The 26,898-nt window shown below is 62.0% G+C and overlaps 4 protein-coding genes across 5 annotated transcripts; all 4 read left to right on the top strand.

Annotated features, from left to right (window-relative positions):
* Window positions 1–4,588, top strand: LOC147597733 (amine oxidase [copper-containing] 3-like). Its single transcript, XM_086766693.1, has 2 exons — window positions 1–3,392; window positions 3,920–4,588. The coding sequence occupies exons 1-2, from the start codon at window positions 1,826–1,828 to the stop codon at window positions 4,078–4,080; spliced, it is 1,728 nt and encodes a 575-aa protein (XP_086622819.1). The 5' UTR covers window positions 1–1,825; the 3' UTR covers window positions 4,081–4,588.
* A 1,154-nt stretch (window positions 4,589–5,742) lies between these two features.
* Window positions 5,743–10,684, top strand: LOC104484081 (amine oxidase [copper-containing] 3). 2 transcript variants are annotated; one of them, XM_086766692.1, is made up of 4 exons: window positions 5,743–7,540; window positions 9,014–9,200; window positions 9,517–9,646; window positions 10,103–10,684. In XM_086766692.1, the coding sequence occupies exons 1-4, from the start codon at window positions 5,971–5,973 to the stop codon at window positions 10,385–10,387; spliced, it is 2,172 nt and encodes a 723-aa protein (XP_086622818.1). In that variant the 5' UTR covers window positions 5,743–5,970; the 3' UTR covers window positions 10,388–10,684. The 2 variants fall into 2 exon arrangements, with proteins under 2 accessions (XP_086622818.1, XP_086622817.1); XM_086766691.1 differs by having other exon boundaries at window positions 9,014–9,299.
* A 1,064-nt stretch (window positions 10,685–11,748) lies between these two features.
* On the top strand, window positions 11,749–15,875 carry AOC3 (amine oxidase copper containing 3). The gene is made up of 4 exons (XM_086766809.1): window positions 11,749–13,423; window positions 13,523–13,808; window positions 14,513–14,642; window positions 14,811–15,875. The coding sequence occupies exons 1-4, from the start codon at window positions 11,854–11,856 to the stop codon at window positions 15,105–15,107; spliced, it is 2,283 nt and encodes a 760-aa protein (XP_086622935.1). The 5' UTR covers window positions 11,749–11,853; the 3' UTR covers window positions 15,108–15,875.
* A 3,739-nt stretch (window positions 15,876–19,614) lies between these two features.
* G6PC1 (glucose-6-phosphatase catalytic subunit 1) lies at window positions 19,615–23,916 on the top strand. The gene is made up of 5 exons (XM_086766825.1): window positions 19,615–19,868; window positions 20,952–21,061; window positions 21,801–21,909; window positions 22,113–22,228; window positions 22,741–23,916. The coding sequence occupies exons 1-5, from the start codon at window positions 19,639–19,641 to the stop codon at window positions 23,250–23,252; spliced, it is 1,077 nt and encodes a 358-aa protein (XP_086622951.1). The 5' UTR covers window positions 19,615–19,638; the 3' UTR covers window positions 23,253–23,916.
* The last annotated feature ends 2,982 nt before the right edge of the window (window positions 23,917–26,898 follow it).

The raw sequence follows: 26,898 nt of genomic DNA, 5'->3' as shown, positions 1-26,898 counted from the left end.
TCTAGGCTTACACCAAAAGGGAATTTTTCTTTCGAGCCTCAGCCCGAGTAATCCTCGAAGCCTTGTTTACTTCATAAACTGAAAGACTGGGAAGTCAGCACTTCTTTGTTTAATTTGGGGCTGCTCGGAGCCATCCCGTTCTGCCACTGGAAGCCAGTTGAAAGTGGATGAAAGCAGGGAACCTCCGAAACCAGCAGCTGCAGCATCCCATGTAGGCAAGGCTCTCTTCTCATCTGTCCTGTCCCTCACCGTTGCTTGTGTCCGTGCCACAGAGGGAGCCCCTCTTCTGGTGCAGCGGCCACCTGAATTCACTGCTGTGGCTCCGCAGGCGTTGCTGGCGCAGCGGCTGGTGAGGCAGCGATGACGCGTGCTGGCACGGAGCGGGCGTGCGTGTCCCTGACCTGCACAGCTGCAGCCTGGACTAAAGAAGGCTGAGGCTGCCGGTGGTGGTGAGGATAATGGAGCGTGTCCTATGGCAACATGGCCTTCTGCCTACCAGTGTGGTGTCTGGTCAGCACGGCCGGAGGCCACGGAAGGGCTGAGGCCAAGGCAAAATCCGCTGCAGAGGAAGAACTGGAGGCAGTGCTGAGCCTGGGGGGTGCTGCCTCCCAGGAGGAAACTGATGGGAGGAGGAAGAGAAGGGCAGGGTGAGGTGAGGTGAGGCTGGCAGCAGCAGTGGAAATGTTGGGTTGAATCTCCAGCCCTGGTTATCTTGGATGCCTTGTGCTTCTCAGCACCAGCGCAGGGACAGGCAAGGCTTGTAGCTAAAGCAGGGTGTCTTGTCTACGCCCAGGATCTGCTGCGTGGCAGGAGGGAGCACCAAGTCCCGTTGTCTGGCCGCCTCGTTCCGCCAAGGCCTTTCAACAGTGCTCTGAGAGCAGAAGAGAGACCTTCAGCGTGCGGGTGGCAGAGGGCAGCTGTCACAGCCTTCGGTGGAAGTCCTGGAGGTGGCTGCTCAGCCTGGGCACCGCCAGCCTGGCAGCACAGCGATAGCAGGCGCCGCCCGCGGCTGCCCGCTTGGATGCCGCAGGTTGGAGGTGCTTTTGTCCTTCAGGGAACTTCTCAGAAGCTGCGCCTCAGTTTAACTTCAGATTGGATGCAGAGAGAAAAGCTGCGTGATCGCGTTTCTCTGAAACGCTGGGGAGTGAATTATTTTGTAGCTGTTCAGAGGTGAAAACTAAGAGCTGGTTGCTCACAGCGTGTTGGGGCCCAAGTCTCATGGTGAACTACATCTCTCCATGCCTGCCGGAGCTTTTCTACTACTACACACATGGATGTGTTTTCAGCAAAGGCTTCCGTGTGGAAGATTAAAAAAATAAAATAAAATAAAAACTAACTCCGAGCTTGGAATCGTGCTGCCAGGGAGAATGTTTACAAGGAAGCAGCCTGATAAATAAGGAAATTCAGTGAGTTGCAAAGAGGTGAAATTCTACAGTGTGGCGACAGTTCCCAGCTTGTCAGAGCCCTACAGTGGTCCCAGCCGCCTCAGCCTGACTACAGGATCTTCGTTTTTCCAGGCAGCCTCAGGAAGCTAGGTTGGACTGAAAAAGGAACAGAATTATGTGAGACTTGTCTGAGTCACTGACCCTGCATCTCCACGAGTTCTTTCAGGGCACTGCTGGTGGAGGAGGACGGAGAAGGCTGCAGCTGAGAGAGGAGATCTGCCCTTTCTGGTCACCACGAATTTCAGATCTCCTCCCCTAGCCTCTCCCAGTCTTTTGTACTTTCCGTGCTAATCCATCCAGTGCAGTGTAAACTGGCAGAGGCAGCAGCTAGAAACCCTGCTCTGAAAGCTGCTGTGAATGCCTCGGGACCAGCAGCCAGCATGCAAATGAAAACCGTGCTCATCCTCCTGGTCCTGGCTTTGGCCACGATATTTGCTTTGGTCTGTGTGCTGCTGACCAGAGGAAGGGCCCCCAGCACCTGCCAGCACCAGCCCCCGGCGCAGGAGGACGCGGATGACGGCCGGAGCCTGGTCTTTGCCGATCTGACGCCCGAAGAGATGGCGCAAGTGGTGCGGTACCTGCAGGGAAACCTTGGGGTGCAGCTGGTTGACGCCTCGCGTGCAAAACCCTCCGACAACTGCATCGCCTCCGTGGACGTGCAGCTCCCCGCCAAGGCCGAGGTGCTGCGGTTCCTGGACGGCGGGGGGCCTCGCCCCCCCCGGGAGGCGCTGGCTGTGCTGTACTTTGGGAACCAGCCGGACCCCAACGTCACGGAGTACGTGGTGGGTCCGCTGCCGACGCCGGCGTATCACCGGGATGTCACGGTGCAGAAGTACGGGAGGAAGGTGCCGTACCACCGCAGACCGGCGCTGAATGTTGAATACAAACAGATTGCAGAGTTTTTAAAAAGCCAAGTGTTCCCCGCGGCTCCATCTTTCATGCGTCAAGTAATGGAGTACGACGGAGCCAATCTAGCAGCCCTCACGGTGGCTCCCCGTGGATTCCACTCTGGAGATAGGGTCACCTGGTTCGTGATGTTTCAGAACGTGAGTGGTTTCTTCGTGCACCCGGTGGGGCTGGAGGTGCTGGTGGACCACAGCAGCCTGGACATCTCCCGGTGGGCGGTGAGCAGGGTCTTCTACAATGGCCAGTACTACAGGGACATGGCTCAGCTGGAGAGCGCCTACGTGCAGGGTCGCGTCAGCGTGGAGAAGGTGCGGAAAGCGCCGTGGGACGGGGACTTCTCGTCCATGAAGCCCCGAGCGCCTTCGGCTGCGCTGTTCCCTTTGCAGTACGAGGCGCAGGGTCCCCGCTACAGCGTGAGGAACAACCACGTCCTGTTCCAGGCCTGGAGCTTTGCCTTTGGGATGAGCGTGAGCACGGGCCTGCGCCTGTTTGACATCCGACACAAGGGGGAGAGGGTTGCCTATGAAATCAGCGTGCAGGAGGCGTTGTCGGTGTACGGCTCCAACTGCCCCGGAGGGATGTCAACGCGGTACATGGACGGGAGCTTCGGCATCGGGCGCTACGCCTCCCCCTTGGTGCGAGGGGTCGACTGCCCCTATTTAGCCACGTACCTGGATGTGCACTACCTTGCTCATTCCCAGGTCTCCAGAGTTAGTAAAAGTGCCCTCTGCATCTTTGAGCAGAACCTGGGCTCCCCGCTGAGGCGCCACTACTCCAACCTGCAGTCACTCTACTACGGGGGGCTGGTCAACTCTGCTCTGGTCGTTCGCTCCATTGCCACTGTGGGCAACTATGACTACGTGTGGGACTTCATCTTCTACCAGAACGGGGCCATCGAAGGCAAGGTCCAGGCCACAGGATACCCGAGCTCGTCCTTTCTCCATGGGGACGGTCTGAGATATGGCAATAGGGTTTGGGAGCACACGCTGGGTACCGTGCACACCCATTCCATCAACTATAAAGTGGACTTGGATGTGGGAGGTAGGTCTGGGTCTTCCTTTAACGCCTGCCCTTGTACCCGTAAACGCCAGAGCTTTGGGGCGGTTGCCTCCTGGTCTGCAGAGTCCCTCATAACGGACATCAGAACTCTGCTTCTTTACTCTCCTAACCTCTTCTTTCACAGCAAAAATTATTTTACTCTGTATAAAATAGTCTGTCAGGGTCATGGAGTTGAAAGCAGTGAGAATTGTCTGGGAGCTCCGTGTTCAGCCCAGGGAAAGTATGAAAGGTAGCAGCTGAAAAATGTTTGTGTTTCCTTGAGGCCTCACGTCTGGCACGGCGCGTGTTGCCATAGGCACGGGCGGGCAGACGGGGAGACACAGCCCTGTCTGCGGGGCTGAAGGGCTGAGCCTGCGCGTCCTGCGCCTGATGCTGGTCCTGGTGCTCCTCGTACCTTGGGAAAGTCTTTTTTTCTTTTGTATCTTGACTGCGGAGCATAAAACAGGGCAGCTGGGCTGGGGCCCTGCAGGGCAGAGCTTCCGCAGCTCTGTCCCCCCTTCCCTTTTGAGGAAACTCTTGTAAGTTGGATCTGGAGCCTTGGGCTGCAAAGCCACGGCAGCGAGCCAGTGAATTCCTCTGCTCCTGCACCGAGGCACGGTTTTGGGCGGCGAATCCCTGTGGAGGGTCATCTGAGTCCAGGAGCAGCCCCTTGCACTGTCTGGCGCGCTGAGCGGCGAGGCGCTGGCATCCGTCCTGCCAGGCGCCGGGATGCTCGGCCGGAAGGACAACTTTGCTTCCCCTGAAAGGCCGTTCCAGTAACTGCAGCGCGGGAAGGTGCGAGGGCAGTGGTGGTGCTGGGGGCACGGACTGGCAGCATTAGGTGTCTGTTATGGAAACCTGCTCCTGTAAAAGGCCAAGGGAAAATTTTACCTCTGCCCAGGACTGAAGAGAGCTCTGGTAGGCAGTGGACTGCATCTGTACCAGCCCGAGGAGAATGCAGCTCCAGGAAGCGATGCTGTCCCTGGATTGCGGGGAGTAATCGGAGAACTACGTGCATTGAGCTCCAGCTGGCTCCAGTGCAAGCATTCCGTCCCAGCACGCATCCTCTCTTGTACCTGCGGTGGTTTGAAAGGTGATGCTGTCATTACGGTCAGAACCGGGTTGATACTGGTTCCCTTCCTGAAAGCAAGGCACAAAAACGTGATAAAATACAGTTCCTGTGTGGCGGCCAGGTCCTTTTCTGTGCTCCTCAGTTCCCTGCTCTGTTTGCAGCCTCTGCACCCTGGCTGCTGCAAAATGCTCTTGAGAAGAGTTGTGTGAAAGCCCAGAGGGGTTCCCCTGAGCGAGGGAGGGGTGCCCTGTCCCGGGCAGCGGGGCTCGGGGCCGTGCGGGGCGCTTGAGGGGCGTCCTGCAGGATCCCAGCCTTCCCAGTGCAGGGAAGGCAAAACTGCAGCACGGCAAAAATGAGTCATGTCCCACGCAGGTTTCTTGGATCCTGATCTGAGGCTGGCTTGGGACCTGCAGGGAAAAAAGGGAATTATTCCTTGTCTGGATGTGAAAATGAAAACATAAGTTCTGCAATTAATGTGATGGCAAGAGGGGTAAACTGATGCAGTGCTGTAGTGGTTTCAGCCCCTCCTGCCTGTGTCTCGAACTGCCTTCCCCAGCAGGTGCGAAGTGACCCACGATCTCCGGAAAGCCGTCCCCAGCTGTCGGTGCCGTCGCTGCCGCCTCGCGCAGGGCTGGGCGCCGCGGGGCCAGCCTTGCAGCTGCTGGTGGCCGTGCAGGAGCAGCCGCTTCGTACCGCAGTGGTGACAGCTCTTGTCCAAGGATTGCGTCCGTTGGAGTGAGGTTGGGATGGCTGAACGGGGACAGATGTGTCCCCCCTGTTGGTTGTCCTGCAGCCTCTGCTCTTCCTGGTGCAGCCACTCCAGGTGCTGCCTGTTGCTTGCAGTTGCTGCCAGGGCTTTGATGAGCGCTGCCTCTTCTTGCCAGGGAGCTTCCTCCTGTCTCAGCCAGTCTGCCGGCAGCTGGAGCGGCCAGGTCCCTTCCCTCGGGGCTGGGAGGGCCGTGGAGCGACAGAGAACGGCGACAGGCAGAGCGGGCACATGGAGGTGCTGGGGAGCCGGCAGGTCTTGGGCTCTCACGGAGCACCAGCCCAGACCGGCCCTTCAGGGGAGCGGGGCTGGTCCCAGGGAACTGGGATGCAGGAGGACTGAGCCGGCCGAGCCTGCCCCTGAAGCGTTGCTGCGTTCCCACATGACATGGGATGGGATGTCCTGGGAGACGCTGGGAGAGGCAAAGACCCCTTGGGCAGACCGAGGCTCTTTGTGGCGTCACCCTGCAGCAGAGAAACCCATCGGGAGCTTGGGGAGTGAGTCAGGCACTGGCTCCCCAGCTGGCTTCTCACTGTGTCTGGGGTGGGGAGGAAACAGGCAGAACTGGCTCGGACCTGTGATCTCCTTTCGGAGTCCCATCAAGCTGCAGGCTCCCTCCCCACCTTGCAAGCGATGCCATTACGCCCACAGTCAGCGAATGAATTAAGAGCCCGGTCTGCAGGTGAGGGACGTATTCTGGATGCTGCAGCCAAACCTCGCGCATTGTCTCTGCACTTGGAGAGATGAACCCCAAACTTCCCTACGTTCTCCTGCTCGGGGCTGCGGTGACCATCTTCATCCTCTCCTGCATGCTGCTGAGCAGGGGCAGGCAGTCACCCAGCTGTGAATCCCAGCCCCACATCGTGGAGAAGACAGGCTCTACGAGCCAGAGCCTGGTCTTTGCCGATCTGACGCCCGAAGAGATGGCGCAAGTGGTGCGGTACCTGCAGGGAAACCTTGGGGTGCAGCTGGTTGACGCCTCGCGTGCAAAACCCTCTGACAACTGCATCGCCTCTGTGGACGTGCAGCTCCCCGCCAAGGCCGAGGTGCTGCGGTTCCTGGACGGCGGGGGGCCTCGCCCCCCCCGGGAGGCGCTGGCTGTGCTGTACTTTGGGAACCAGCCGGACCCCAACGTCACGGAGTACGTGGTGGGTCCGCTGCCGACGCCGGCGTATCACCGGGATGTCACGGTGCAGAAGTACGGGAGGAAGGTGCCGTACCACCGCAGACCAATGCTGGGCAGTGAGTATGAGCAGGTGGGAGCGTTCTTAGAGACAATGGCGTTTCCTGCAGCACCGACCTTCCTGAAAGAAGTGTTTGAGTATGACGGCACCAACGTGGCGTTTCAGAGCACAGCTCCTCATGGGTTCCACTCTGGAGACCGTAAGTCCTGGTTCGTTGTGTTTCAGAACGTGAGCGGTTTCTTTGTGCACCCGGTGGGGCTGGAGGTGCTGGTGGACCACAGCAGCCTGGACCTCTCCCGGTGGGCGGTGAGCAGGGTCTTCTACAATGGCCAGTACTACAGGGACATGGCTCAGCTGGAGAGTGCCTACGTGCAGGGTCGCGTCAGCGTGGAGAAGGTGCGGAAAGCGCCGTGGGACGGGGACTTCTCGTCCATGAAGCCCCGAGCGCCTTCGGCTGCGCTGTTCCCTTTGCAGTACGAGGCGCAGGGTCCCCGCTACAGCGTGAGGAACAACCATGTCCTGTTCCAGGCCTGGAGCTTTGCCTTTGGGATGAGCGTGAGCACGGGCCTGCGCCTGTTTGACATCCGACACAAGGGGGAGAGGGTCGCCTATGAAATCAGCGTGCAGGAGGCGTTGTCGGTGTATGGCTCCAACTGCCCCGGAGGGATGTCAACGCGGTACATGGACGGGAGCTTCGGCATCGGGCGCTACGCCTCCCCCTTGGTGCGAGGGGTCGACTGCCCGTACTCGGCCACCTATGTCGACACGTACTCTCTGTTCGAGACCCTGCAGCCCAGCAAGAGGACGGCTTCCCTCTGCATCTTTGAGCAGAACCTGGGCTCCCCGCTGAGGCGCCACTACTCCAACCTGCAGTCACTCTACTACGGGGGGCTGGTCAACTCTGCTCTGGTCGTTCGCTCCATTGCCACTGTGGGCAACCACGACTACGTGTGGGACTTCATCTTCTACCAGAACGGGGCCATCGAAGGCAAGGTCCAGGCCACAGGATACCCGAGCTCGTCCTTTCTCCACGGGGACGGTCTGAGATACGGCAATAGGGTTTGGGAGCACACGCTGGGTACCGTGCACACCCATTCCATCAACTATAAAGTGGACTTGGATGTGGGAGGTAGGTCTGGGTTTTGTCTCTCCTTCGTGCCCTCCCTGAGTACTTTTAGACTCCCAACCCTTGACATTTTTCGATCCTTGTACAGATTTTTCTTTCTGTCTGCGGGGTGGAATGATGCGCTCACACAGAGCTGGCTCCTTTCTGTTCAGCGCGGTGAAAAGCTGTCGTGACACAGGGATGGCTTCCCCTCTGTCCCGCGCCGTTACCCCCAACTCCGACGCCTCCAGGATCTGCGGAAGTCAGAGTTTTCCCCTCTGACACCCTGCCCCTCTCCTGAGCCCCAAACGATAGCTCGTTGATCAAGCTGGTTTGTTGGGCTTCCAGCTTGTGTTCCTGCTTCCTACGGCTTTGTCGAGCTGCTGGTGTGCGAGCAGGAGAGGCGGCTGCCCTCGCTGCGGGCACGGCGGGCGGGCGCCGAGCAGGCAGCCAGCTCCGAGCTTGCGACCACGTTTTGCCAGGGGTAAACGGGATCCTTTGCTCACAGCAGCGCCAGGAGCATCGGCTGCAGTTCTCGAGGTCTTCTCCTAACGTTTATGCTGCAAATCTGTCCTCTGCTGAAATTGCGTTGGCTGCGTGCTCCTGCCATCTATTAAAAATTTCACAATTTCCTTTTAACTGGGAAACATGAATTTAGGGACTGTTCCGTGTGGTTTTAGGATGAGTTTTGAGTGCTTAGGTAAAAATGGGGGATTGCAAAACTGCCAAAACAGGGAAAAGGCAGGTGAAATGAGACTGTCTCTGCTCTCGCTGGAAGCGGAGGTGAGGTGCTGCTTCAAACCTTCCCGGGTGGCCAGAGGTTCAGCTCTGAAATGGCCTTCGTGCCAGCTGGAAACTCACACGAGCCCGAGCGGAGCATGGAGGGCGTCACGCCATGCGCTCTGCCCAGGACAGAGCCGTGCTGGTGCTGACCATCGAGCGGTCTCAGCCAGCTCTTTGCCATCTTGTCCCTGGATTTATTTCCTCTTGTGCCCGCCCTGTTGCTCGGAGCCTCTGGCTCATTGCTCTTCTTTGTGGAAAGACCTGAGCTGCGCGGCGCTGCTCCAGGTCTGTGATGTGCAGATGTGCTCGGAGCCCGGGCCCTTCCTACTGCTCCCCAGCTCACAGGACGCACGCTGATGAGTGCGAGCGCAGTGCCTGGGCCGTCAGGCGCTTGGGTTAATTAGACTGTGCTTGCACTGGGAAGCAAACCAGTTCTTCTGCACTGGGACGAGGCCTCCTGTCTTGTCCCTGGCAGAGGGTGGCAGTCCCCAGGGATGTTCCCCGGGTCAGACAAGCGTACGGTCACACAGCCACAGATAAACGTACGCAATGCAGAGTCGTGGAGCTGCGGAGCGGCTGCGACTGCTCTCGGACAGGAGCCGGCGCTCAGAGCCTGGGGTGCGGGAAGGGAGGATGGGGAGAGTGAGCTCTGGTGTCCGTGGGGAAGAGGGGACCGCGGGAACGCTCCTCAGTGACTTTGCTTTTGCTTTGCAGGGGTGAAAAACTCCCTGGTGGCCCACGACATGGCTTTTGAGATGGCGCGAGCTCCCTGGAGCCCTGAGCAACAGATAGAGCGGCCACGACTCACCAAGAAGGTCCTGGACACGGAGGACCAGGCTGCCTTCCGCCTCCAGTCGAAGATGCCCAGATACATCTACTTCGCAGCCAACAGCAAAAACAAGTGGGGCCACCAGCGTGGTTACAGGATCCAGATCACCAGTTTTGCAGGGGACCACGTCCCTGAAGCCAGCTCCATGGAGAGGGCCATCAGCTGGGCGAGGTCAGGCTGCTCTGGTTGGGACGGCAGATTCTCAGAGATGCCCTCTGCCTCATGAGGCGTCCCATGGGTGTTCCTTGGTGGGGGGGCACAGGGCAGACCCTCTCCTGGCTTGGAGTTACTCCGTAGGAGCAGGCGTGTGCTCTGCAGACTCTGGGGAGCTGGCTTTTAGCTCTGCCCTGACCCAGGGGACTGCTCCCATCTCTTTTCTTTTCCTCAGGTACCAGCTGGCTGTCACCCGGCGGAAGGAGGAGGAGCCCACCAGCACCAGCATCTACAACCAGAACGACCCCTGGACGCCCACCGTCGCCTTCGCCGACTTCATCAACAATGAGACCATCACCAACGAGGTGGGCCAGGGTCCTCTGGGCTGGAGCTGTAATACCCAGCCCCCGGCTGAGCGGGAGCCCCAGAGGGGACCGAGTGACCCCGGCGTTGCCTGGCTCAGCTGGGAGAGCAACGGCCCCGGGGAATGAGGAAAGCGGGTTTGAGCATCCCGTTTTCTGTGTATCTGCTTGGGTCAGAGCGCAGAGCAGGAGCTCGTTTCTCTTTATGGAGAAACGCTGGCAAAAAGTCAGGAAAATCTCTGGTGTCTGCGGCCGTGGCTGTGGGAAGGTCTTTGAGGGGGGGCAGAGGATCTTTCCCAGGCAGGGGAAGCTCAGCGTGTGGGAATGCAGCCGGGCTGGTGCCTGTGGAGGTCCCCTCCTGCTCTCCTGTGACTTTCCACGACCCCTGCGCAGATTTCGGTTGCTGCCCCGCTGCAGGCTTCTGAAATAACTGTGGTCTCGTGGCTCTTCCCTGCCTAGGACCTGGTTGCCTGGATAACCACTGGTTTCCTTCACATCCCGCACTCCGAGGATATTCCCAACACTGTGACGGTGGGAAACTCGGTCGGCTTTCTCCTGAGACCCTACAACTACTATGACCTGGACCCCTCCATATACTCGCACGACGGTGTGTTTTTCACCAGCGAGCAGGACTTCACGGCGTGTGAAACCAACCCCATTGCGTGCCTGCCCCAAACCGCCTCTTGTTTGCCAAACTTCCCCCCATTCACCTATGACGGCTTCCGAAATATGAGCAGGCTTTAACGCCACGGGACGGTGTTAGGAGACACGGTCAGAGGCACCAGGTTGACTGTTCTGTCTCAGATTTTCTTTATTTTTATAGTGAAGTTGGCTCAGTTTCCTGTTGTGCCATGGCTTCGCTTTTTCTGATTGCTTTTAAATTAGTGCTCTTGGAAAGAGAAGCATGATCTTCCTGGCGTGACGCCAGATGGGAGTCTGTTATCTCTGTTAATTGCTGAATTTGAGTCGGTTGCAGGAGCAAAGGGAGGAGACAATCCTCTTCCTCTGCTGTAGAAGCAAACGCTGTGTAGTGTTTGTCCCAGGTTAAAAAAATGAAAATGGTTCTGGTCCAGTGCACTCTCACGTGTCCTGTTCTTACGACTCACAGCGGCGTCTGATGGGGGGACGATGCCGATCTCGGCCGCGTTTCCTGCGTCCACAAACCAACCCAGTAGCGAGGCTCTGGGCACTGGGACGGTCCGGCCGGAGGGGCAGGTGGGGAGGACTGAACTCTGCGGGTGCTCGGGGTGACGCTGGGGACAGAACAGGACCTGCTTGGGCTGCAGCTCCCGGGCACTCGCCGCTTGGCGCGGGTGAGGGGAGCGGAGGGGACTGTGGCAGGGGTGAGTCTCGCTGTCCCTGCGCCAGCGCCGGCCCCACGGGTGCCTCTGCGTGAACCTCAGCCCCGCAGGCGGCGTGTGGGCCAGCTCAGCCCGTCGCGGCCCGATGCTGACCCGGTTCACACGAGAGCTCTCCTGGCTTGAGCCAGGGCGCGGGAGCTGCGCGGCTGCTGGCGATGCAGCAGTGCCGCTGTTTGCCAGGACGCTGGCTGGGCTCTGGAGCCCTTGTCCCCCTCCTTGCAGCCCCCGTCTGCGCCAGGACATAGCCCATAGCAGGCACACTTGTGGGGTGACTGTCCCCTCCCTCCCTCCTGGCTGCGGGACCAGCGCCTTCCCACGCACAGAGCCAGCGGCAGCGGCGTGCCATGCCGCGACGTCCCTGCGTGGGCTGTAGAGGCGTTGCTCGTGACGGCGGGGCCGCAGCAGGATAAGGCCATGGTGCTGCGCTCTGCGCGGAGCAGCGTCGTCTCTGCTGCCTGCCCGGCTGTTTGCCTGTGAGGAGTTAAAAGCAGGAGGTACAGGGAGACACGTCTATTTCCCCCGAGTGACTGGATCCGTCCTCTCCGAGGTCTGCAGTGTAGCGCGTTGCACAAGGGAGGAAAGACAGATGCAGAAGCATTAAGTTTACTTACAATTATAACCAGCTGGGGAAGGCGGAGTAAAGTTGCCTTTTATGGTTCCCAGCAAATCCCAGGCACGTCTGAGAACATCCCGCTGCGTCCCCCTCTGGGCTGTTCCCTGTTCAGAAAACAGGGGAAAAAAACCAAACCCAACCAAACCCACCCCCGTCTGTTGGCGGGTCACAGGGAAGATTCTGCAGCTGGAAACCCACCCTGCCAGACTGCAGAAGCTCCTGGTGCCTCAGCAGCCATGAACGTGAAAACCGTCCTCATCCTCCTGGTCCTGGCTTTGGCCACGATATTTGCTTTGGTCTGTGTGCTGCTGACCAGAGGAAGGGCCCCCAGCACCTGCCAGCACCAGCCCCCGGCGCAGGAGGACGCGGATGACGGCCGGAGCCTGGTCTTTGCCGATCTGACGCCCGAAGAGATGGCGCAAGTGGTGCGGTACCTGCAGGGAAACCTTGGGGTGCAGCTGGTTGACGCCTCGCGTGCAAAACCCTCCGACAACTGCATCGCCTCCGTGGACGTGCAGCTCCCCGCCAAGGCCGAGGTGCTGCGGTTCCTGGACGGCGGGGGGCCTCGCCCCCCCCGGGAGGCGCTGGCTGTGCTGTACTTTGGGAACCAGCCGGACCCCAACGTCACGGAGTACGTGGTGGGTCCGCTGCCGACGCCGGCGTATCACCGGGATGTCACGGTGCAGAAGTACGGGAGGAAGGTGCCGTACCACCGCAGAGTCGTTACCCTCAAGGAGTACGCGGATATCAACGCTCTCATCCACCGGGAGCTGAGAAAGGCGCCGCGCTTCCTCGCTGCGTGCTGCGAGTCCGACGGGACCGACCTGGCCATCCTCACAACGGCCCCGCGGGGCTTCAAGTCCGGCGACCGTGTGACCTGGTTTGTCCTTTTCCACGATGCAGCTGGCACCGGCTTCTACCTCTCGCCGGTGGGGCTGGAGGTGCTGGTGGATCACGGGGACCTCCAGGTCTCCCACTGGCAGCTGCGCCGGGTCTTCTATAACGGCCGGTACTTTGCCAGCACAGAGGAGCTGGAGGGTGCATTTGTGGGCAACTTGCTGGGGCTCGTCAAGATCAAGAAGCCCCAGGCTGATGCGATGCTGGGCTCGATGAGACCCCGGCGCCCGCCCGGCTCCCCGGGTCCGCTGCAGTATGAGCCCCAGGGTCCCCGCTACAGCGTCAGGAACAACCGCGTCACCTTCCAGGGCTGGAGCATCACCTTTGGCATGAACCCCAACTCTGGCCCACGACTCTTTGACATCAGGTACCGCGGGGAGAGGATTGTCTACGAGCTGAGTCTCCAGGAAGCCTTAGCTCTGTACGGCTCCAACTGCCCCGGAGGCATGTTGACCCGCTACTTTGACAACAGCTTCGGCATCGGCAGATTCTCCTACGAGCTTGTCCGGGGCCTTGACTGCCCCTACACGGCGACCTATGTGGACCGGCACTACCTGGCAGAGTCAGACACCCCCAAAACCAACCAAAACTCCCTCTGCATTTTCGAGCATGACACTTCCCTCCCTCTGCGACGCCACTTCTCTGACTTTCAGTCCTTGTACTACGGCGGGCTGCGGAAAAACGCGCTGGTCATCCGCGCCGTCTCCACCATCGTCAACTACGACTACATCTGGGACTTCATGTTCCACAGTAGCGGGGCTGTGGAGGTTCGGGTGCACGCCACCGGCTACATCAGCTCCTCCTTCCTCTACGGCCGAGGCACCGACTACGGCAACAAAGTCGGGCCCCACACGCTGGGGACGATGCACATCCACCACATCCACTACAAGGTGGACCTGGATGTGGATGGTAAGTCCAGGCGCCTTTGAGCGTGGCTGCAGCCCACTGTGGGCTGCGGCTCTGCCTGGGGTGCGGAGCTCGAGAGGGTTTTCTTTTCCTTCTTCACAGGGCAGCTGAACTCCCTGCAGACCCAGGACATGGGCTACGAGCTCGTGAAAGACCCCTGGAGCATGCAGAACACCATTGAGCGGCCGTTCCTCCGCAGGGAGAGGCTGGAGAGGGAGGACGAGGCAGCGTTCCTGGTCAACACCCCCATGCCTCGCTACCTCTCCTTTGCCAGCCCCAGGCCCAACAAGTGGGGGCACCCACGCAGCTACCGCATCCAGATCACCAGCTTCGCCGGGGAGCACCTGCCCACCAGCAGCCGCATGGAGAGGTCCATCAGCTGGGGCAGGTGGGTGCCAGGGCCGCATCCCTCTCCTCCCACCCTGCCGCCGTGTCCCCGGCTGCTCCTGCCTCCGAGCAAGGCTGCGCCGGGCTGCAGGGAAGGGTTAAACAGAGGACACGCGTCTTTTTTGGCTCTGAAAATTTCCTTGAAAAGTTGCTCAATTACATCTGTTCCTAGCAGTTCACAGGAAGGAATCCAACCCCAGATAAGATTAATTTAGAGCAATCCCATGGGTTTTTCCTGTGAGGGCAGCAGGGCTGTGGGATGAACTCCTAAGGGAAGCACTGCCATCCCCAGGTCTTGACATCTTCAAGTGAGGACAGAATGTCTTTTGGAAAAATGCTTGGGATAAACACAGAACTGGCGCACGGCCACGCGGAATTTAACAGCTCGCGTTCTGGGGGAGGCTGTGGGAAGTAAAAGTGGCGGTGGCTGAAGCGAGTGTGTCAGGCAGCGAGCAGCAGTGTCCATGCCTGGATGCTTTCGTGTTTACTGGCCGTGCTGGAGCAGCCCAGGGCAGCAGCAATCCCAACCCAAAGGTGCCGGGGCTGCCGCCTGTCACTGCCGCGCTGGTCCCTGCCAGCTCTTCCCTCCCTGACCCAGGACAGACCAGGTCCCCCGGTACGTGCCAGGGATGCACGGTTTGCTGCTGCATCCACAGATGGCCCCGTGCCGGCAGGGACGAGCCCCTCTTCTCCCTGTGCCGGCAGGTACCAGCTGGCTGTCACCCGGCGGAAGGAGGAGGAGCCCACCAGCTCCAGCATCTACAACCAGAACGACCCCTGGACGCCCACCGTCGCCTTCGCTGACTTCATCAACAACGAGACCATCACCAACCAGGTGAGTGAGCTGGGGTCTCCTGGGCGGAGGCGAGCTGAGGACCATGGGTGCTGCCCCAGCTCCTGCCCTGGCCAGAGGCTTTACCTGTCCCATGGCCAAACTGGGAGGCCGCTGGGCTGGGAGGGGTCCGCTCAGCCTGACAGGGCGCCTGGCTCACCTCCTGCCCAGGACCTGGTTGCCTGGATCTTGGTGGGGTTCCTGCACGTCCCCCACGCTGAAGACGTCCCCAACACGGTGACTGTGGGGAACGGTGTCGGCTTTTTCCTGAGGCCCTACAACTACTTCGACGAGGACCCCTCTGTGGACTCGCCCGACAGCGTCTACTTCAGCAGCGAACAGGACGCCGGGGCGTGTGGGACCAACCCCCTCGCCTGCCAGCCCCCCGCCTGCGCCCCCCACCTGCCCCCCTTCCACTATGGGGGCTTCCTTAACCTCAGTGTGGCCCCACCGCCCGGCGGGCTCTGATGGGGCCAGGGCTGCCACTGCCCCCATCCCCGTCGGTGCGGGGGCTGACCGGTGTCCGTGGAGGGGCTCTGGGGGTGGTGGGCACGGGCTCGCTCTGCCGCCGCACCGGGACCTGCCCTCTCCACGCGTCGCGTGCTCGGGGCCAGGTTTTCAGAGGAGCTCAGCTCTTGTTTCGGCACCGCAGAGCTGCTGAAGGTGGGCTTAAAGCCTCTGAAAAACAGCCCCTCAGAGGGATTTTTGCAGGCTCCATCCAGGGTGCCACACAAAAGGCTATAGGGTGCCCACAGCCGCTCTCCTCCTCTGGGACCGGGGCTCCCGCCGCTTCCTCGAGGTAGGTTGGTGCACGCGGGACAAGGATGCTGGCCAGGGCTGGGCACCGCACAAAGCCGCAGCTCCCCTTGGAGCCGTGGTCCACGCCGAGGTTTTGCCCAGGGTGATGGGAGCAGGCGGTGTGGCAGCACCGTGGCCTGGCCACAGCCCGGGGGCGTTGGACCACGGGGAGCCAGCAGCTCTGGGGTGCCCGACACGTCCACGCCAGCCCCGCGGCTGCAGCATCTTTGGGGCCCAGCGAAGCTGAGCTCTGGCTGGCGCGGCGGTGCCAAGCCCTGGGGACAGGGACGGTGCGCCGGGCTGCACCGGGAGCCCGCAGGAGGAGCACGCTGCAGGAGGAGCACGCTGCAGGACCACGGGACGGGCTCTCCCCAGGATGAGCTGCCCTGTGTCCGCTTTTCCCAATAAACAGGCGCTCCAGTGCTTTTTCTGAACAAACTGGTGTAGCACATGGGTGCTTCTGTGGCTCCCACGGCGGGTGGCCAGACCTCTGGCCCTGCCAACGCTGCGGGCACCGGTGCCCTGTAACGGATGATTCCGGCTCGGCTCCGTGGCGCTCGCGGGGGTCCAAGGGCCACGGGGCCGGTACGGCGCCCGGCACGGCTGCACCAGCGTGCACCGGCTGAGCTCTTGGACCCCGGGCGCTGGCGGAGGCTCCCGCCGGGGAATGGGGACAAACAAGGCGGTTAATGTGTAACGGCTGTACCGAGCCGCATTAATCAGTCCTGGCCTTGGCAGCTGCCTCGCGCACTCAGCCCCCGGCGGCGTGGGGACCCTTGCTCCCGCGTGTGCAGCCCTGGGCTGCGGGATCTGGCAGCCTGCGGAGCCCTTCCCCGCTGTGCCTGGAGGGGCTGGGGACACGGAGGGGCTGGGGACACGGAGGGGCCAGGTGAGAGCGGTTCCGCTCCAGCCTCGCGGCCCAGCCCTGGCACACGGCTGCAGACGCCAAGTGATGGCCGGCGTGTCGCTGGGGGTTTGGTGGGCATCCATCCCCTCTGACCCCTCGCTGTCAGAGGGTCTGCTCAGGACCGTGCTACAAGGGTTCAAGGAGCCCTAATGGCAGTGGAACGTCCCCTCAGGACCCAGCTCCGCTCGCTGCAGTGCAGGGAAGTTGGACCAGGGGCAGCTGGGCAGGAGTGGGCAGCCTGGGGGCACGGTTCGGTATGAGGCTGCGGTGGTCCCTGGGGTGACAGTGGGGGCTGTGGCGCCTCCCGGGGCTCGGGGGAAGCATGTGAGATGCTCCCTGCAAGGAGAAGGTCGCAGCGGGCTCGCTCCCCGCCTGCCGGTGCGTGCCCACGTGTTTGTCAGCGCTGCCTGGACTCTGCTCGCGTGCTGACGCAGGCGGGACCAGCTGCGCTCCCGTGCTGGCAGCCACCTGGCTCGCTGCCCGCCGCCTGGCCCCAGACCTTGCAGCAGGCTGGGAACTTTCTGGATGAAACCTTGGCACCGTGTGCGGCACATTACGTTACGGCACCCGCGTGCGCTGTGCGTCCCGTGGCTGCATCCGGTGCCTCGGACATCGCAGGGACACCGTGTCCCGGAGCCAGCCGCTGCAGGCACGCAGCTCCCGGGCTGCCAGCCGATCCCGGGCTGCCTGCTGCACAAACTGCAGAGATAAAGCACCCTGGCCTGGCCCTGCTCCTCCTGCCCAGCCAATTTGCCATGCGTGTCCCCGACCGGCGGTGCTGCCAGTGCAGGGGACCAGCTGGAGCCCGGCATGGCGCTCCCAGAGCCGGCAGCCAAACCGGCCAGGATGTGAAACCCCGTGGCGCCCAGGAGGTCAGCAGCCTCGGCCGCCCTGGCTCCGCGGGGCACAGAGCCGGCGCTGGGAAACCTCTGCCGCGCGGACCCGGGCGGCTCCGGCACAGACCTGCCCCGCAGCACGTGCAGCCCGCCTGCTGCACAGGGGGATGCTGGACCGCGCTGCAGCGCTTCGTGCTCGCTCCTTCGCCATGCCAGCCCCTGCCGTGCTGGGAGGGACGAGGTTGACCCCAGTTTCCCTGCAGTGACTCTTTCCAAGGGGACTGGAGCATGCTAGGCTCCATCCCCCAGCACCTTTTGCCCCGGTTTTCTGCTGTGAAGTCTCTCAGGGAGAATTTCTTGCTGACCATTTCAAAATATTTTTGACGCGGAAGCCAAGTCTGTTGCATTCCTGCTGGCCAAAGCCACTCTCAGTTTGAGGACCCTGGAATGAGCTGTTGGGGAGGTTGTTTTGCAAGAGGAATTCCAGTTCTGTGCAAACTTCTGCTTTGTTGGATTTTTTTTTGGTAGGTAGGGAGCTCAGTCCAGGGGCTGGGACACCTGGATCCCCCTCCTGTGGGCACAGCGAGGCTGGGGACGCGCCTGTGTCCGGGGCCGATCCTGTTGAGTTTGCACTGCTTGGCTTTCCTCTCCTTCACCTGTGTTCCTGGTTCACTGCCGGCAGCCGGGAAACCGCCGCTCGGCACGCCCGGCGTGAGCCCTGGGGCTACCCCGGCCCCGCTCCCTGGCACGGCGAGGCTGCCCCGGCCACACTCCGTCCCCAGGGATGGAGCTGGATCAGGATGCTGAGCGCAGGGTCAGGCTTTGGCTGTACCCACATTTCCCTTTGCTCGGGAGCACCAGTCCCGGGGCGAAGCAAGGGTGCGGGGAAGGATCCCAGCTCCTCAGGCCGAGGATGAGCTGCCCGCAGAGCGCAGGCATTGCTGGTCTGCGGCTGCAGATCTGCCCCGGCAGCCCCAGCCTTGCGAGGCGGGTCAGGGCGAGATCTCCCATCCTCCAGCTGCCTTCAGAGCACAGGCGTTCGCAAATACCACCCTCTTCCTCGGCCCGGCAGCTCGGCGAGCGATCCGTGCCGTATCCCAGGGAGGAAGGTTTGCCGTGGTTTTGCCTGTCAGACCCTGTGACCCCCCGGGCTACGTGCAAGCAGGGGGGTAGGATGCCGCCCGCAGCCTTCACTGTGCTGAGCCCGCTGCTCCCGGGCAGCGCCCGGCGCCGGACACAACCTCTGCCTGCCCTGCGCCCTGGCAAACAGCGCGGGGGTAGCGGTTCAAGGATCTTGACCTGAACTTTCTCGAGGAGGGAAGATAAGTGATGCATTTTCACTGGCTGCTAATCATTAACGCCTCACTGCCCCGTTTCCCCACAAACAGGCGCGTTTCACTGCGGCGGCTCTGGCTGGGCACCCCACGCCGCTGCCGCGTGTCCGCGCGGGAGCAGCCAGAGCCGGGGAAAGAGATTTCTCTTGCCAAGCTGACCCCGTGTCCTGGGTTCCTGGGAACAGCGCTCCACGTTATTCATTCGCCGCCGCCTCCCGGGGAGGAGCGGGACGGTAAAGCTGCGGTGCCAGCGTTGCTGCCAGCGACAGCCAGGGCAGGGCAAGGCCACCGGCAGGGATCTGGCACCGGCGGGACGAGCGGTGTGTTTGGCTCCGTCCCTGCAGCCGGGGACCGAGGGGCAGTTTTGTGCAGGAGGGGGTTAACCCCGGGGAGCTGTGCTGGGAGAAATGCCTGCCCTGCCAGGGAACTCATTTGTAAAGTCCCCACACCAGAGATCAGAAAAACACCTCTCCCTGAGCCTCTGAGGCTGCGGGGAGCTCCAGAAACGGCTTGGAAAGGTTCCGGTTATGCAGAGTCCGGGTTAAATCAGCCTGGTGAACCATGGCAGCAAGAGGTTTTCTCTTCAGCAGCCTGCCCTCCGCTCCACCAAGGACCCAGTCCATGCTGCTGGGTATCCCTGCCACGCTCCAGTGGCACGTGAGGCGGTGGCAGAGGGGTGGGAGAAACCTCACGGCTCTGCAGTGCCGCTCGCACCGCGCGCGGGGCTTTACTCTCCCCGATAACAGCCAACGCTGCGGTTTGGTAGGAGCGGCCGAGCTGTGGTCCTGGGCGGCAGGAGGAGCGGGGGCTGCGGGATGCCCCCCGAGTCAGGCGGGCGCCTATGTGCTGTGGGGAGGGGACGGTGCGGGGAAGGGTTAAGGCGCCCGAGCACCCCGCGCTCCACGCGCCCTTGCAGCCTGTTTTTCCCTTTTACGTAAGTTGTTCCAAACATGTTTGTAACAACCCCCCGGTGATGCACCTTTGGCAAAAGTGGTTTTGGGTCCAAAGATCAGTGCTGGGACAAGCAACCTGCCCGCGGCAAACAAGAGCCCGCAGAGTATAAAACGGCGGCGGCGCAGCGGAACGCGGGACAGGCTGAGCCGCGCCGAGGGCTGCGGAGGAGGATGGAGGCTGGCATGAACCTCCTGCACGACACGGGCATCCAGGCGACGCGCTGGCTGCAGGAGCACTTCCAGGGCTCCCAGGACTGGTTCCTCTTCATCTCCTTCGCCGCCGACCTCAGGAACGCTTTCTTTGTCCTCTTCCCTATCTGGTTCCACTTCAGCGAGTCGGTGGGCATCAGGCTCATCTGGGTGGCCGTGATCGGCGACTGGCTCAACCTTGTCTTCAAGTGGTGAGTGGCCCTGTGCCACGGCTCCCTCCGGGCGTGCTGGCGCAGCTGGACTAACGCGAGCCAGATGTGCGCTCTCAGCTTGACGCTAGTATGAAACAAAGGGCAGAGCTCGGCCCCCCAGCTCAGCGGGGGTAATGGTCACCCCGTCCCGAGCCGTGCAGCGACGGCTCTCCTGCCTTCCTGGAAGCCGGAGCAAACAGATCCCTTTGCTGTCAGCCGGGGCTGCGGTTCTGCAGAGCCCCTCACCGCGGGGAGCCTGTGGGGTGGCCTGGCACGGCTCTCGTATGGAGGGTCAGGACTCGGAGCTCCCCGATCTTTCCCGTGGGTCAGCCAGGACACCGGTATCCCCTTCCTTTCCACAGCTGGTGACGCCAGCATCACTGACGCAAAGGGAGGCACGGCGGGGAGCACGTGAGAGACCCCGCTGCCGGTCCGGGCACAGGATGGCCCCAGCAGCGGCATCAACTGCACCATGGGACCAATCCACCCCGGCGTCACGGCCCGGCAGGGTTTGGTGTCAGCCACTGGCAGCGGGTGCCAGTGTACCCTGTGGTGCCGGCGGCCGCAGGGGCGGTGGACCAGCGCGGTGCCATCCCCACAGCTGCGTTTCAGCGTCCCAAGGCTTTGTGGCTGTGTGGACCCACATGCACAGGCTGTGCCCCTCGTCCCTGCAGCAGGACCCGGCAATGTGTGTGGGGGGGGGGTGCTGGCCACCTCTGCATGTGCCCCGCAGCTCAAATCCCCCGGGATGCCCACCCTGCCCGCATGTGCGACAGGGACGCGTGGCCTCTGCCTCTGATGCCGCTGTGAGGCAGTTGCTTTTGGCTTGAAAAAGACTCAGAGGGAGCAGACATGCTCCTCTTCCTCAGTACATTGACCTGCTGCTGGGAATTTCTTGCTGTTCCCCTTCAGGGGCCGGGGATGGGGACACAGATGGGCAGTGTCAGCTGTCAGGACCGAGCGACCGGATGCTGTGTCCGACCGGATGCCCTGGACCACTCATGGGTCCTTTGCCTCTTCCAGCTCCCAGGCCAGAGCTGAACCTCCAGGACCCCTACAGCCCCCGTTCTCTTTTCTTTTCAGGATCCTCTTTGGGGAGAGACCGTACTGGTGGGTCCATGAGACGAACTATTACAGCAACGCCTCCGCCCCGGAGATCCAGCAGTTCCCGCTCACCTGTGAGACTGGCCCCGGTAGGGTCCCGCAACCCTGGCAGAGGACGGGGGGCGCGCACACGCAGCCCTCCACCCTGGGTCTGGGTCCCCGCAGGGAGCGGGGTGCTGGCGTGGTCGCTGCCGCAGCTGGCAGCCCGCTGCGCTGCTGCGGACGCCGGCCGTGCCTGCAGCGGGTGGAGGCAGGGCAGCCCCTGCGCGGAGCAGACCTTGACCCTCGGTGCAGACGTGGCGGCTGAGCACAACCCCCTGCCCGTGCTCAGCTGCAGCCTCGGCCCGTGCCCGGCCCGTGCTCTGCCCTCCAGCCCCAAAGCGGGCAGCTGCTCCATGGGGAAGGGGCTTGCCTGGTTCCAGAGCAGCTCTGTCACCCGGGGCTTTCGGTGGGAGCCAGGGAGGGGCCGCAGGCATAGCCAGCATGCTCAGCGCGAGCTGTCGGGTATGGCCGGTGCCCTCTGCCCAGTCAGGGATGGCCGGTGCCCTCTGCCAAATCTTGCCCGGCAGACGAGCGCTGGAGCCAGAGCCACGCTCCCATGCTGCCCCTGCCATGCTGTCTCCCACTCCAGCCTTGCCTGCGCCCGGGGACGGAGCCAGGCTCCTGCCGTGGAAGTGGCACCGTGACGGCTCGGGGATGGGTGCTGGGTGCCATGCTGCCCAGTGCCGCAGCCCCCGGGGTCTCGGTTGCTGCCTGGGAGCCCCCCAGGCACGAGGGTCCAGCCTGCTCTGAAGCGGGGCTCTGACCTGGGGGTCTCGTCTCCCCCAGGGAGCCCGTCCGGCCATGCCATGGGCGCAGCAGGCGTGTACTACGTCATGGTGACAGCCCTGCTCTCCGCCGCCATGGGGAAGAAGCAGTCGAAGACACTCGGATACTGGTAAGCCGGACGCCAAAACTGCCCGTGCCGGGCAGAGGCCGCTCCGGAGCCGCCGGGCATGCGGCTGAGCCCGCCGAGGCATGAGGCTGTGGGCAGACAGCCAGGCTGTGGTGCCCCAGGTGGGGTGTGCACGAGGATGGGGTGCACTGCTTGGGGTACGCGATGGGGGTCCTGGCGCTGACGCGGCTGCCTGCCCCTTGCAGGATGCTCTGGACGGTGCTTTGGACGGGGTTCTGGGCAGTCCAGGTCTGCGTCTGCCTGTCCCGAGTCTTCATCGCCGCCCACTTCCCCCACCAGGTCATCGCAGGGGTCATCTCAGGTGAGTGCGTCGGACCCCCGCCCCCTTCCCTGCAGCACTGCCATGCTGGACTGCGGCACCCGCAGCGCTCGCTGGGAAGGGTGCATGGCCTGACGGACACATGCAGGGTCGTGATGCGATGCCGTTGCCGTGACTCTGCAGTCACTGCCCTTGTCACCGCGGGCAGGACGTGCTCCAGGACATGCCTTTGTCCCTGTCCGGTTTGAGGGACATCCCAAGCCCCAGGCGGGCGAGCAGGGCAATGCCAGCAGCTGCCAGACTCTGAGAGACAGCGAGCATGGCCCGAAGGCACAGGCAGGGCAGGCTCGGGGTGTGAACGGGTCGTCACTGGGTGAAGGAGCAGAACCGGGGTGCAGCGGTGGCTGTTGGAGCCTGGGACCCCCTGAGTAGCCCCTGGCACACGCCCATCACCGGAGCACCCAGGGCAGCAGGGTCCGCTCGGCTCCAGTGCCCTGAGGCAGGCGATCGCCCGCTGACTGGCACCACATCCTCTCCCACTTTGTTACCGACAGGGATGGCCGTGGCCAAGACCTTCCAGCACGTCCGCTTCATCTACCATGCCAGCCTGCGCCGGTACCTGGGCATCACCTTCTTCCTCTTCAGCTTTGCCCTGGGCTTCTACCTGCTGCTGCTGGTGCTCGGCGTGGACCTGCTCTGGACGCTGGAGAGGGCGCGGAGGTGGTGCGCCCGCCCCGAGTGGGTCCACATCGACACCACCCCCTTCGCCAGCCTGCTCCGTAACCTGGGCATCCTCTTCGGGCTGGGGCTGGCCCTCAATTCCCACATGTACCTGGAGAGCTGCCGGGGGAAGCAGGGCCGGCAGCTGCCCTTCCGCCTGGGCTGCGTCGCCGCCTCCCTCCTCGTCCTCCACCTCTTCGACGCCTTCAAGCCACCCTCCCACATGCAGCTGCTCTTCTACGTCCTCTCCTTCTGCAAGAGCGCGGCCGTGCCGCTGGCCACCGTCGGCCTCGTCCCCTACTGCATCTCCCAGCTCCTGGCCACGCAGGACAAGAAGGCTGTGTAGGAGCATCCCCGCAGGTGACGGCGTGCCCGGGCAGGCGGCCGCCCTGGCTCTGGGCTTGGGGACAGTCCCCAGAGCATGGATGTACCCCAGCCACTCTGCTCCCCGCTAAATCGGCACAGACTGACTCTACACCGGGAGCAGACCGCGAAGGCTGGGCCGGCGGTGCTGCCCGAACGGCTCCCGCGGCACAGACCCACGGCGCCCGTCGGGCTGTAGGCTCGGGCAGGCTGTGACCAGCCGACCGCACAGCGAGCCCCGCGCTCCCAGGGCTCTCCCGCTGCCCTTCCTGTGCCAACGAGTGGGGGCCATCAGCCCGGGACCCCGTGGCAGCGGAGGGGAAGACCCTGCGCTCCCCTGCAGCTCATGGGGATGTGCCACCTCCACCCTGCAGCACCAGGAGCAGGGTGCTCACCCGCGGGTGCTCGGGGGCTGCTGGCGTGGCCGCTCTGTTACAGGAAGGGGCAGACGCTGCGTTTCGGAGATGAATCACGAGCTTGCGGGGGGCCCCAGCCCTGAGGTGTTCAGTATTCAGCGCTGTGTAACGCAGCATGGGGTGGACATGTGTACATGTGTGTATACATACGGAACGTGTATCTATACACACACATACACGCGAGTGTGTCTGCAAACGAGAGGCGTTTTATTAAAGCTGAAGGTGCGTTTAGCTGGTGAGTTCGGACGTCTGGCTGGCTGCTGGGGCGGGGTGGGGGATTGGGTCCCGGGGGCGGCCGGTGGTGCTGGAGGAAGGATGTCTCTCCCGGGGCGCTGCCCCCACCGTCACCTGCAAGGCACAGCCAAACCACCGGCGAAGGCAGCGCCAGGCTCCCCTGGGCCTCCTCGCCTCCCACCCTCGGGTGCGGCCAGCACGGCAGAAAGCACTCCTTTGGGACGGTGCTGAGCCCCCGGGCTGCAGGGACAGAGATGCTGCGGCTGCATTGGGGGGTCGGGGCCGCGTGGTCCGTGCAGGCTCAGCCTCCAGCACCCCTCACCCAAACACTGGGTCTGCGCGAGGTGCAGGAAGCAGCTGCGTCAACGCGGGATCGAGCCGCCAGCTCGGCTCTCCCAGCAGACGCGTCCCGGCCCTCCTGCCCCTGCGCCACACTCGTGAGCAGGAAGCCGGCTTGCTCTGCTGACTTCAGAGCCGTCCAGGCTGTACAGCCTGCCAATTAACTCAGTAAACATCCTCTCTCAGCCTGAGACAGTTTAAAACAGATTTGACAGCATGGGCACCTTCTTCCTGCCAGGCTGTAGGTGTGCACGTGCAATTCTCCCCCAAAACACCAGTTCCCGCAGCGTTTCCCTCCTACCCCGCTGTGAGGATCGCTGGTGTTCTCTGCTGTGGCGCACCGGAGTGCCATCTCCCCTGCCCAGATCTTGAACGTCTTTGGGAGACGGCGTCCAGCAGAGCTGTGGTACCGTCCATTGCCTGCTGCCGCTTGGACGGGCCTTTAACCGCACGCGGCGGCGGCGTGCGCAGGCTTCGCAGCCTTTCCCGGCCCTCCGACGGGAGCCCTCCCGCAGCCGAAACACTGCGAGCGGGCAGGGGAGACAGCACCTTCCTTCTGCCCCAACCGCACGTCAGCTAAACCCCATCCGTGCTACAAACCCCTCCCGCAGCAGCTCGCTGCAAATCCCGCTCTGCGCGGAGCTCAGCTGTGGCCCTGACTCTCTGTAGAAAGCGTACCTCCATCAGCACCCCCAGCTTTCCCGCAGCTGGTGGGTGGCTCAGCCGTGACCCTGCGCCTGCCGCCGCCGCTCGCCGACAGCTCCGCAGCTGGGGCGGCCTGGGCTGAGTGGCATCCGCAGCAGCTGCGCGCAGAAACCCTGCGTGCTGGGGCTGCCGCCGCCCTCTGCGCTCATCATCGACCAACCTCCTTAGGAGAGAGGTTTATTTTATTCTATTTCTCTGTTTGTTGTCAACATCTGGACCAAACCTGGCGAGAAGGGGAAAAAAATTCCGGAATTCCCTGTGGTGCTTTTCTACGCCGTGGCTTCACAGCGCCCCTCGGTTTCTGCAGCTGAGATTGCAACAGCTGCAGGAGCAGAAAAGGCAAACACTGGGGAGCGGCTCTGCCTGGTCCCAAGGGAATTTACATCTGCATTAGCCGGAGAAACTCCTGGTGTTCGAAAACGGCTCTGTGAGAACCGCACCCCAGCAAGGGGAAGGACTGACGCACGAAGGTGAATGCCTTCCCGCCTGGGAGGGACCTGCTCTCCCTTCCCGCTGCTCTGCCCCGGCTGATTCCGGCCTGTATCCTCTGCTGTGCCCACGCCAGGCCGAGGAAAGCTTGCCGCTCTCCAGGCCGAGGTGTCAGGTGGGGAACAGCTTCCTTTTCCTGAGCATTAGTGACGACACTCACTCGGAAATCAGTTTGCTGGAGACTGCTGAGCTCAGGTACTGCTCTTGTGACAGGAGCTCCAGAGGAGGCTGGGAACTGGTAACGGCTGCGGGGGGACAGGAGACAGGAGCGGGGGTGACCGTGACCTTGCTCTTCTCTGCGAGGGCTGAAGGACAGCTCGGGGCTCGGCTCCTCTGCCAGCTGCCCCGCAGCAAAGGCCGGGCGTAGCAGTGCTGTAGCGGTGAAGACAAGGCACTACCAGCACGGCCTGGTGCCAACGTACATGTGCACAAAAAGCTGCAGTCTCTGCTACAGAAACAGCTGCTGTCCCGAAGGAAAACGCTCAGGAGTTGTATTTTGCAGACGAGCGTGGAAAAAGGCATGAGGCGGCTGTACCCAACCTGCCAGCCCAGACCCCATCTGCCACTGTCACAAAACGACCTGGATGGGCTTGTGCAGAGAAACGCTTGGGCCAGGCCCCTGCTTTTCCCTAGAGCTACTTCTCAGCACATAGAAGAGCCGAGCAAAAGATAGAGGCAGGGGAAAGGCCACTGCTGGGGAAAAGAGAATGGTAATGAAAGCTGAAGTGCGCGGCAACAAAAGTGAAGGGAATGTCCAGGCACACACCTACGAGAAATGCCCGAGGTACAGCTTAAACAAACGACTTCAATATGATTTTCTGCTTGCCTGCAAAACAAAGCCCTAGGTGGCTGCTTCTTCCCACATTTGATTCTCATGAACAAAGTCAGCACGCGTGTGTTAACATGGTTCTTCCAGGCTGTGAGACTGTTGAATGTTTGTCTCAACGTTGTCGAAACGTCAAACCACCACCTGAACAACGGAACATCAGTCAAACCATAGGACTGGAGTCTTCCTGTTTTCCTGCAAGCCGATTCCCTTATTTTGCAAGCCAGCTCCCATTATCTTGCAAGCCAATTCCTATTTTCCTACGAACCTGAATGCAGAGCTGATTCTGCAAAATTTAGCCTTACCCCTGCGCCCAGACCCAGGCTGGAAAAACAGAGGGACCCAGAGACGACATTGGGCATGCGCATCACCGCCAGGTGAGGGGTGCGGCCAAGCAAACCCGCTCCTGGAAGAGGCGGAAGGATTCTTGGAAGGTCAACGAATATGCAATGAGACGAACAACAAAAGGACAGAAACAACCAACATCAAAAGGGGAATCAACATCGAAGGAACCAACACGGAACGGAACCGACATCGGACAGAACCAACATTGGACGGAACGTTCCCCCCACCGAGGGAGCTGGACGGTCGGGACGCCGCAGCTCCGTGGTGGTAGCTAT

The sequence above is a fragment of the Chlamydotis macqueenii genome, chromosome 25 (genome assembly GCF_036417535.1).
Source record: "Chlamydotis macqueenii isolate bChlMac1 chromosome 25, bChlMac1.mat, whole genome shotgun sequence".
In the NCBI taxonomy this organism is placed as follows: domain Eukaryota; kingdom Metazoa; phylum Chordata; class Aves; order Otidiformes; family Otididae; genus Chlamydotis; species Chlamydotis macqueenii.
The sequence above is the reverse complement of the archived record's forward strand: the minus strand, read 5'-3'. Positions and strand labels throughout refer to the sequence as shown.

Bases quoted from the DNA above. Each gene is read 5' to 3' on its own strand.
- LOC147597733 (XM_086766693.1), top strand. From the start codon at position 1,826: ATGCAAATGAAAACCGTGCTCATCCTCCTGGTCCTGGCTTTGGCCACG. The intron at 3,393-3,919 runs GTAGGTCTGGGT...TTCCCTTTTGAG, and splicing joins AGTGGACTTGGATGTGGGAG to GAAACTCTTGTAAGTTGGAT.
- LOC104484081 (XM_086766691.1), top strand. From the start codon at position 5,971: ATGAACCCCAAACTTCCCTACGTTCTCCTGCTCGGGGCTGCGGTGACC. The intron at 7,541-9,013 runs GTAGGTCTGGGT...TTTGCTTTGCAG, and splicing joins AGTGGACTTGGATGTGGGAG to GGGTGAAAAACTCCCTGGTG. The intron at 9,300-9,516 runs GTCAGGCTGCTC...TCTTTTCCTCAG, and splicing joins AGGGCCATCAGCTGGGCGAG to GTACCAGCTGGCTGTCACCC.
- AOC3 (XM_086766809.1), top strand. From the start codon at position 11,854: ATGAACGTGAAAACCGTCCTCATCCTCCTGGTCCTGGCTTTGGCCACG. The intron at 13,809-14,512 runs GTGGGTGCCAGG...CTGTGCCGGCAG, and splicing joins AGGTCCATCAGCTGGGGCAG to GTACCAGCTGGCTGTCACCC. The intron at 14,643-14,810 runs GTGAGTGAGCTG...CCTCCTGCCCAG, and splicing joins ACGAGACCATCACCAACCAG to GACCTGGTTGCCTGGATCTT.
- G6PC1 (XM_086766825.1), top strand. From the start codon at position 19,639: ATGGAGGCTGGCATGAACCTCCTGCACGACACGGGCATCCAGGCGACG. The intron at 19,869-20,951 runs GTGAGTGGCCCT...TTTTCTTTTCAG, and splicing joins CTCAACCTTGTCTTCAAGTG to GATCCTCTTTGGGGAGAGAC. The intron at 21,910-22,112 runs GTAAGCCGGACG...TGCCCCTTGCAG, and splicing joins TCGAAGACACTCGGATACTG to GATGCTCTGGACGGTGCTTT.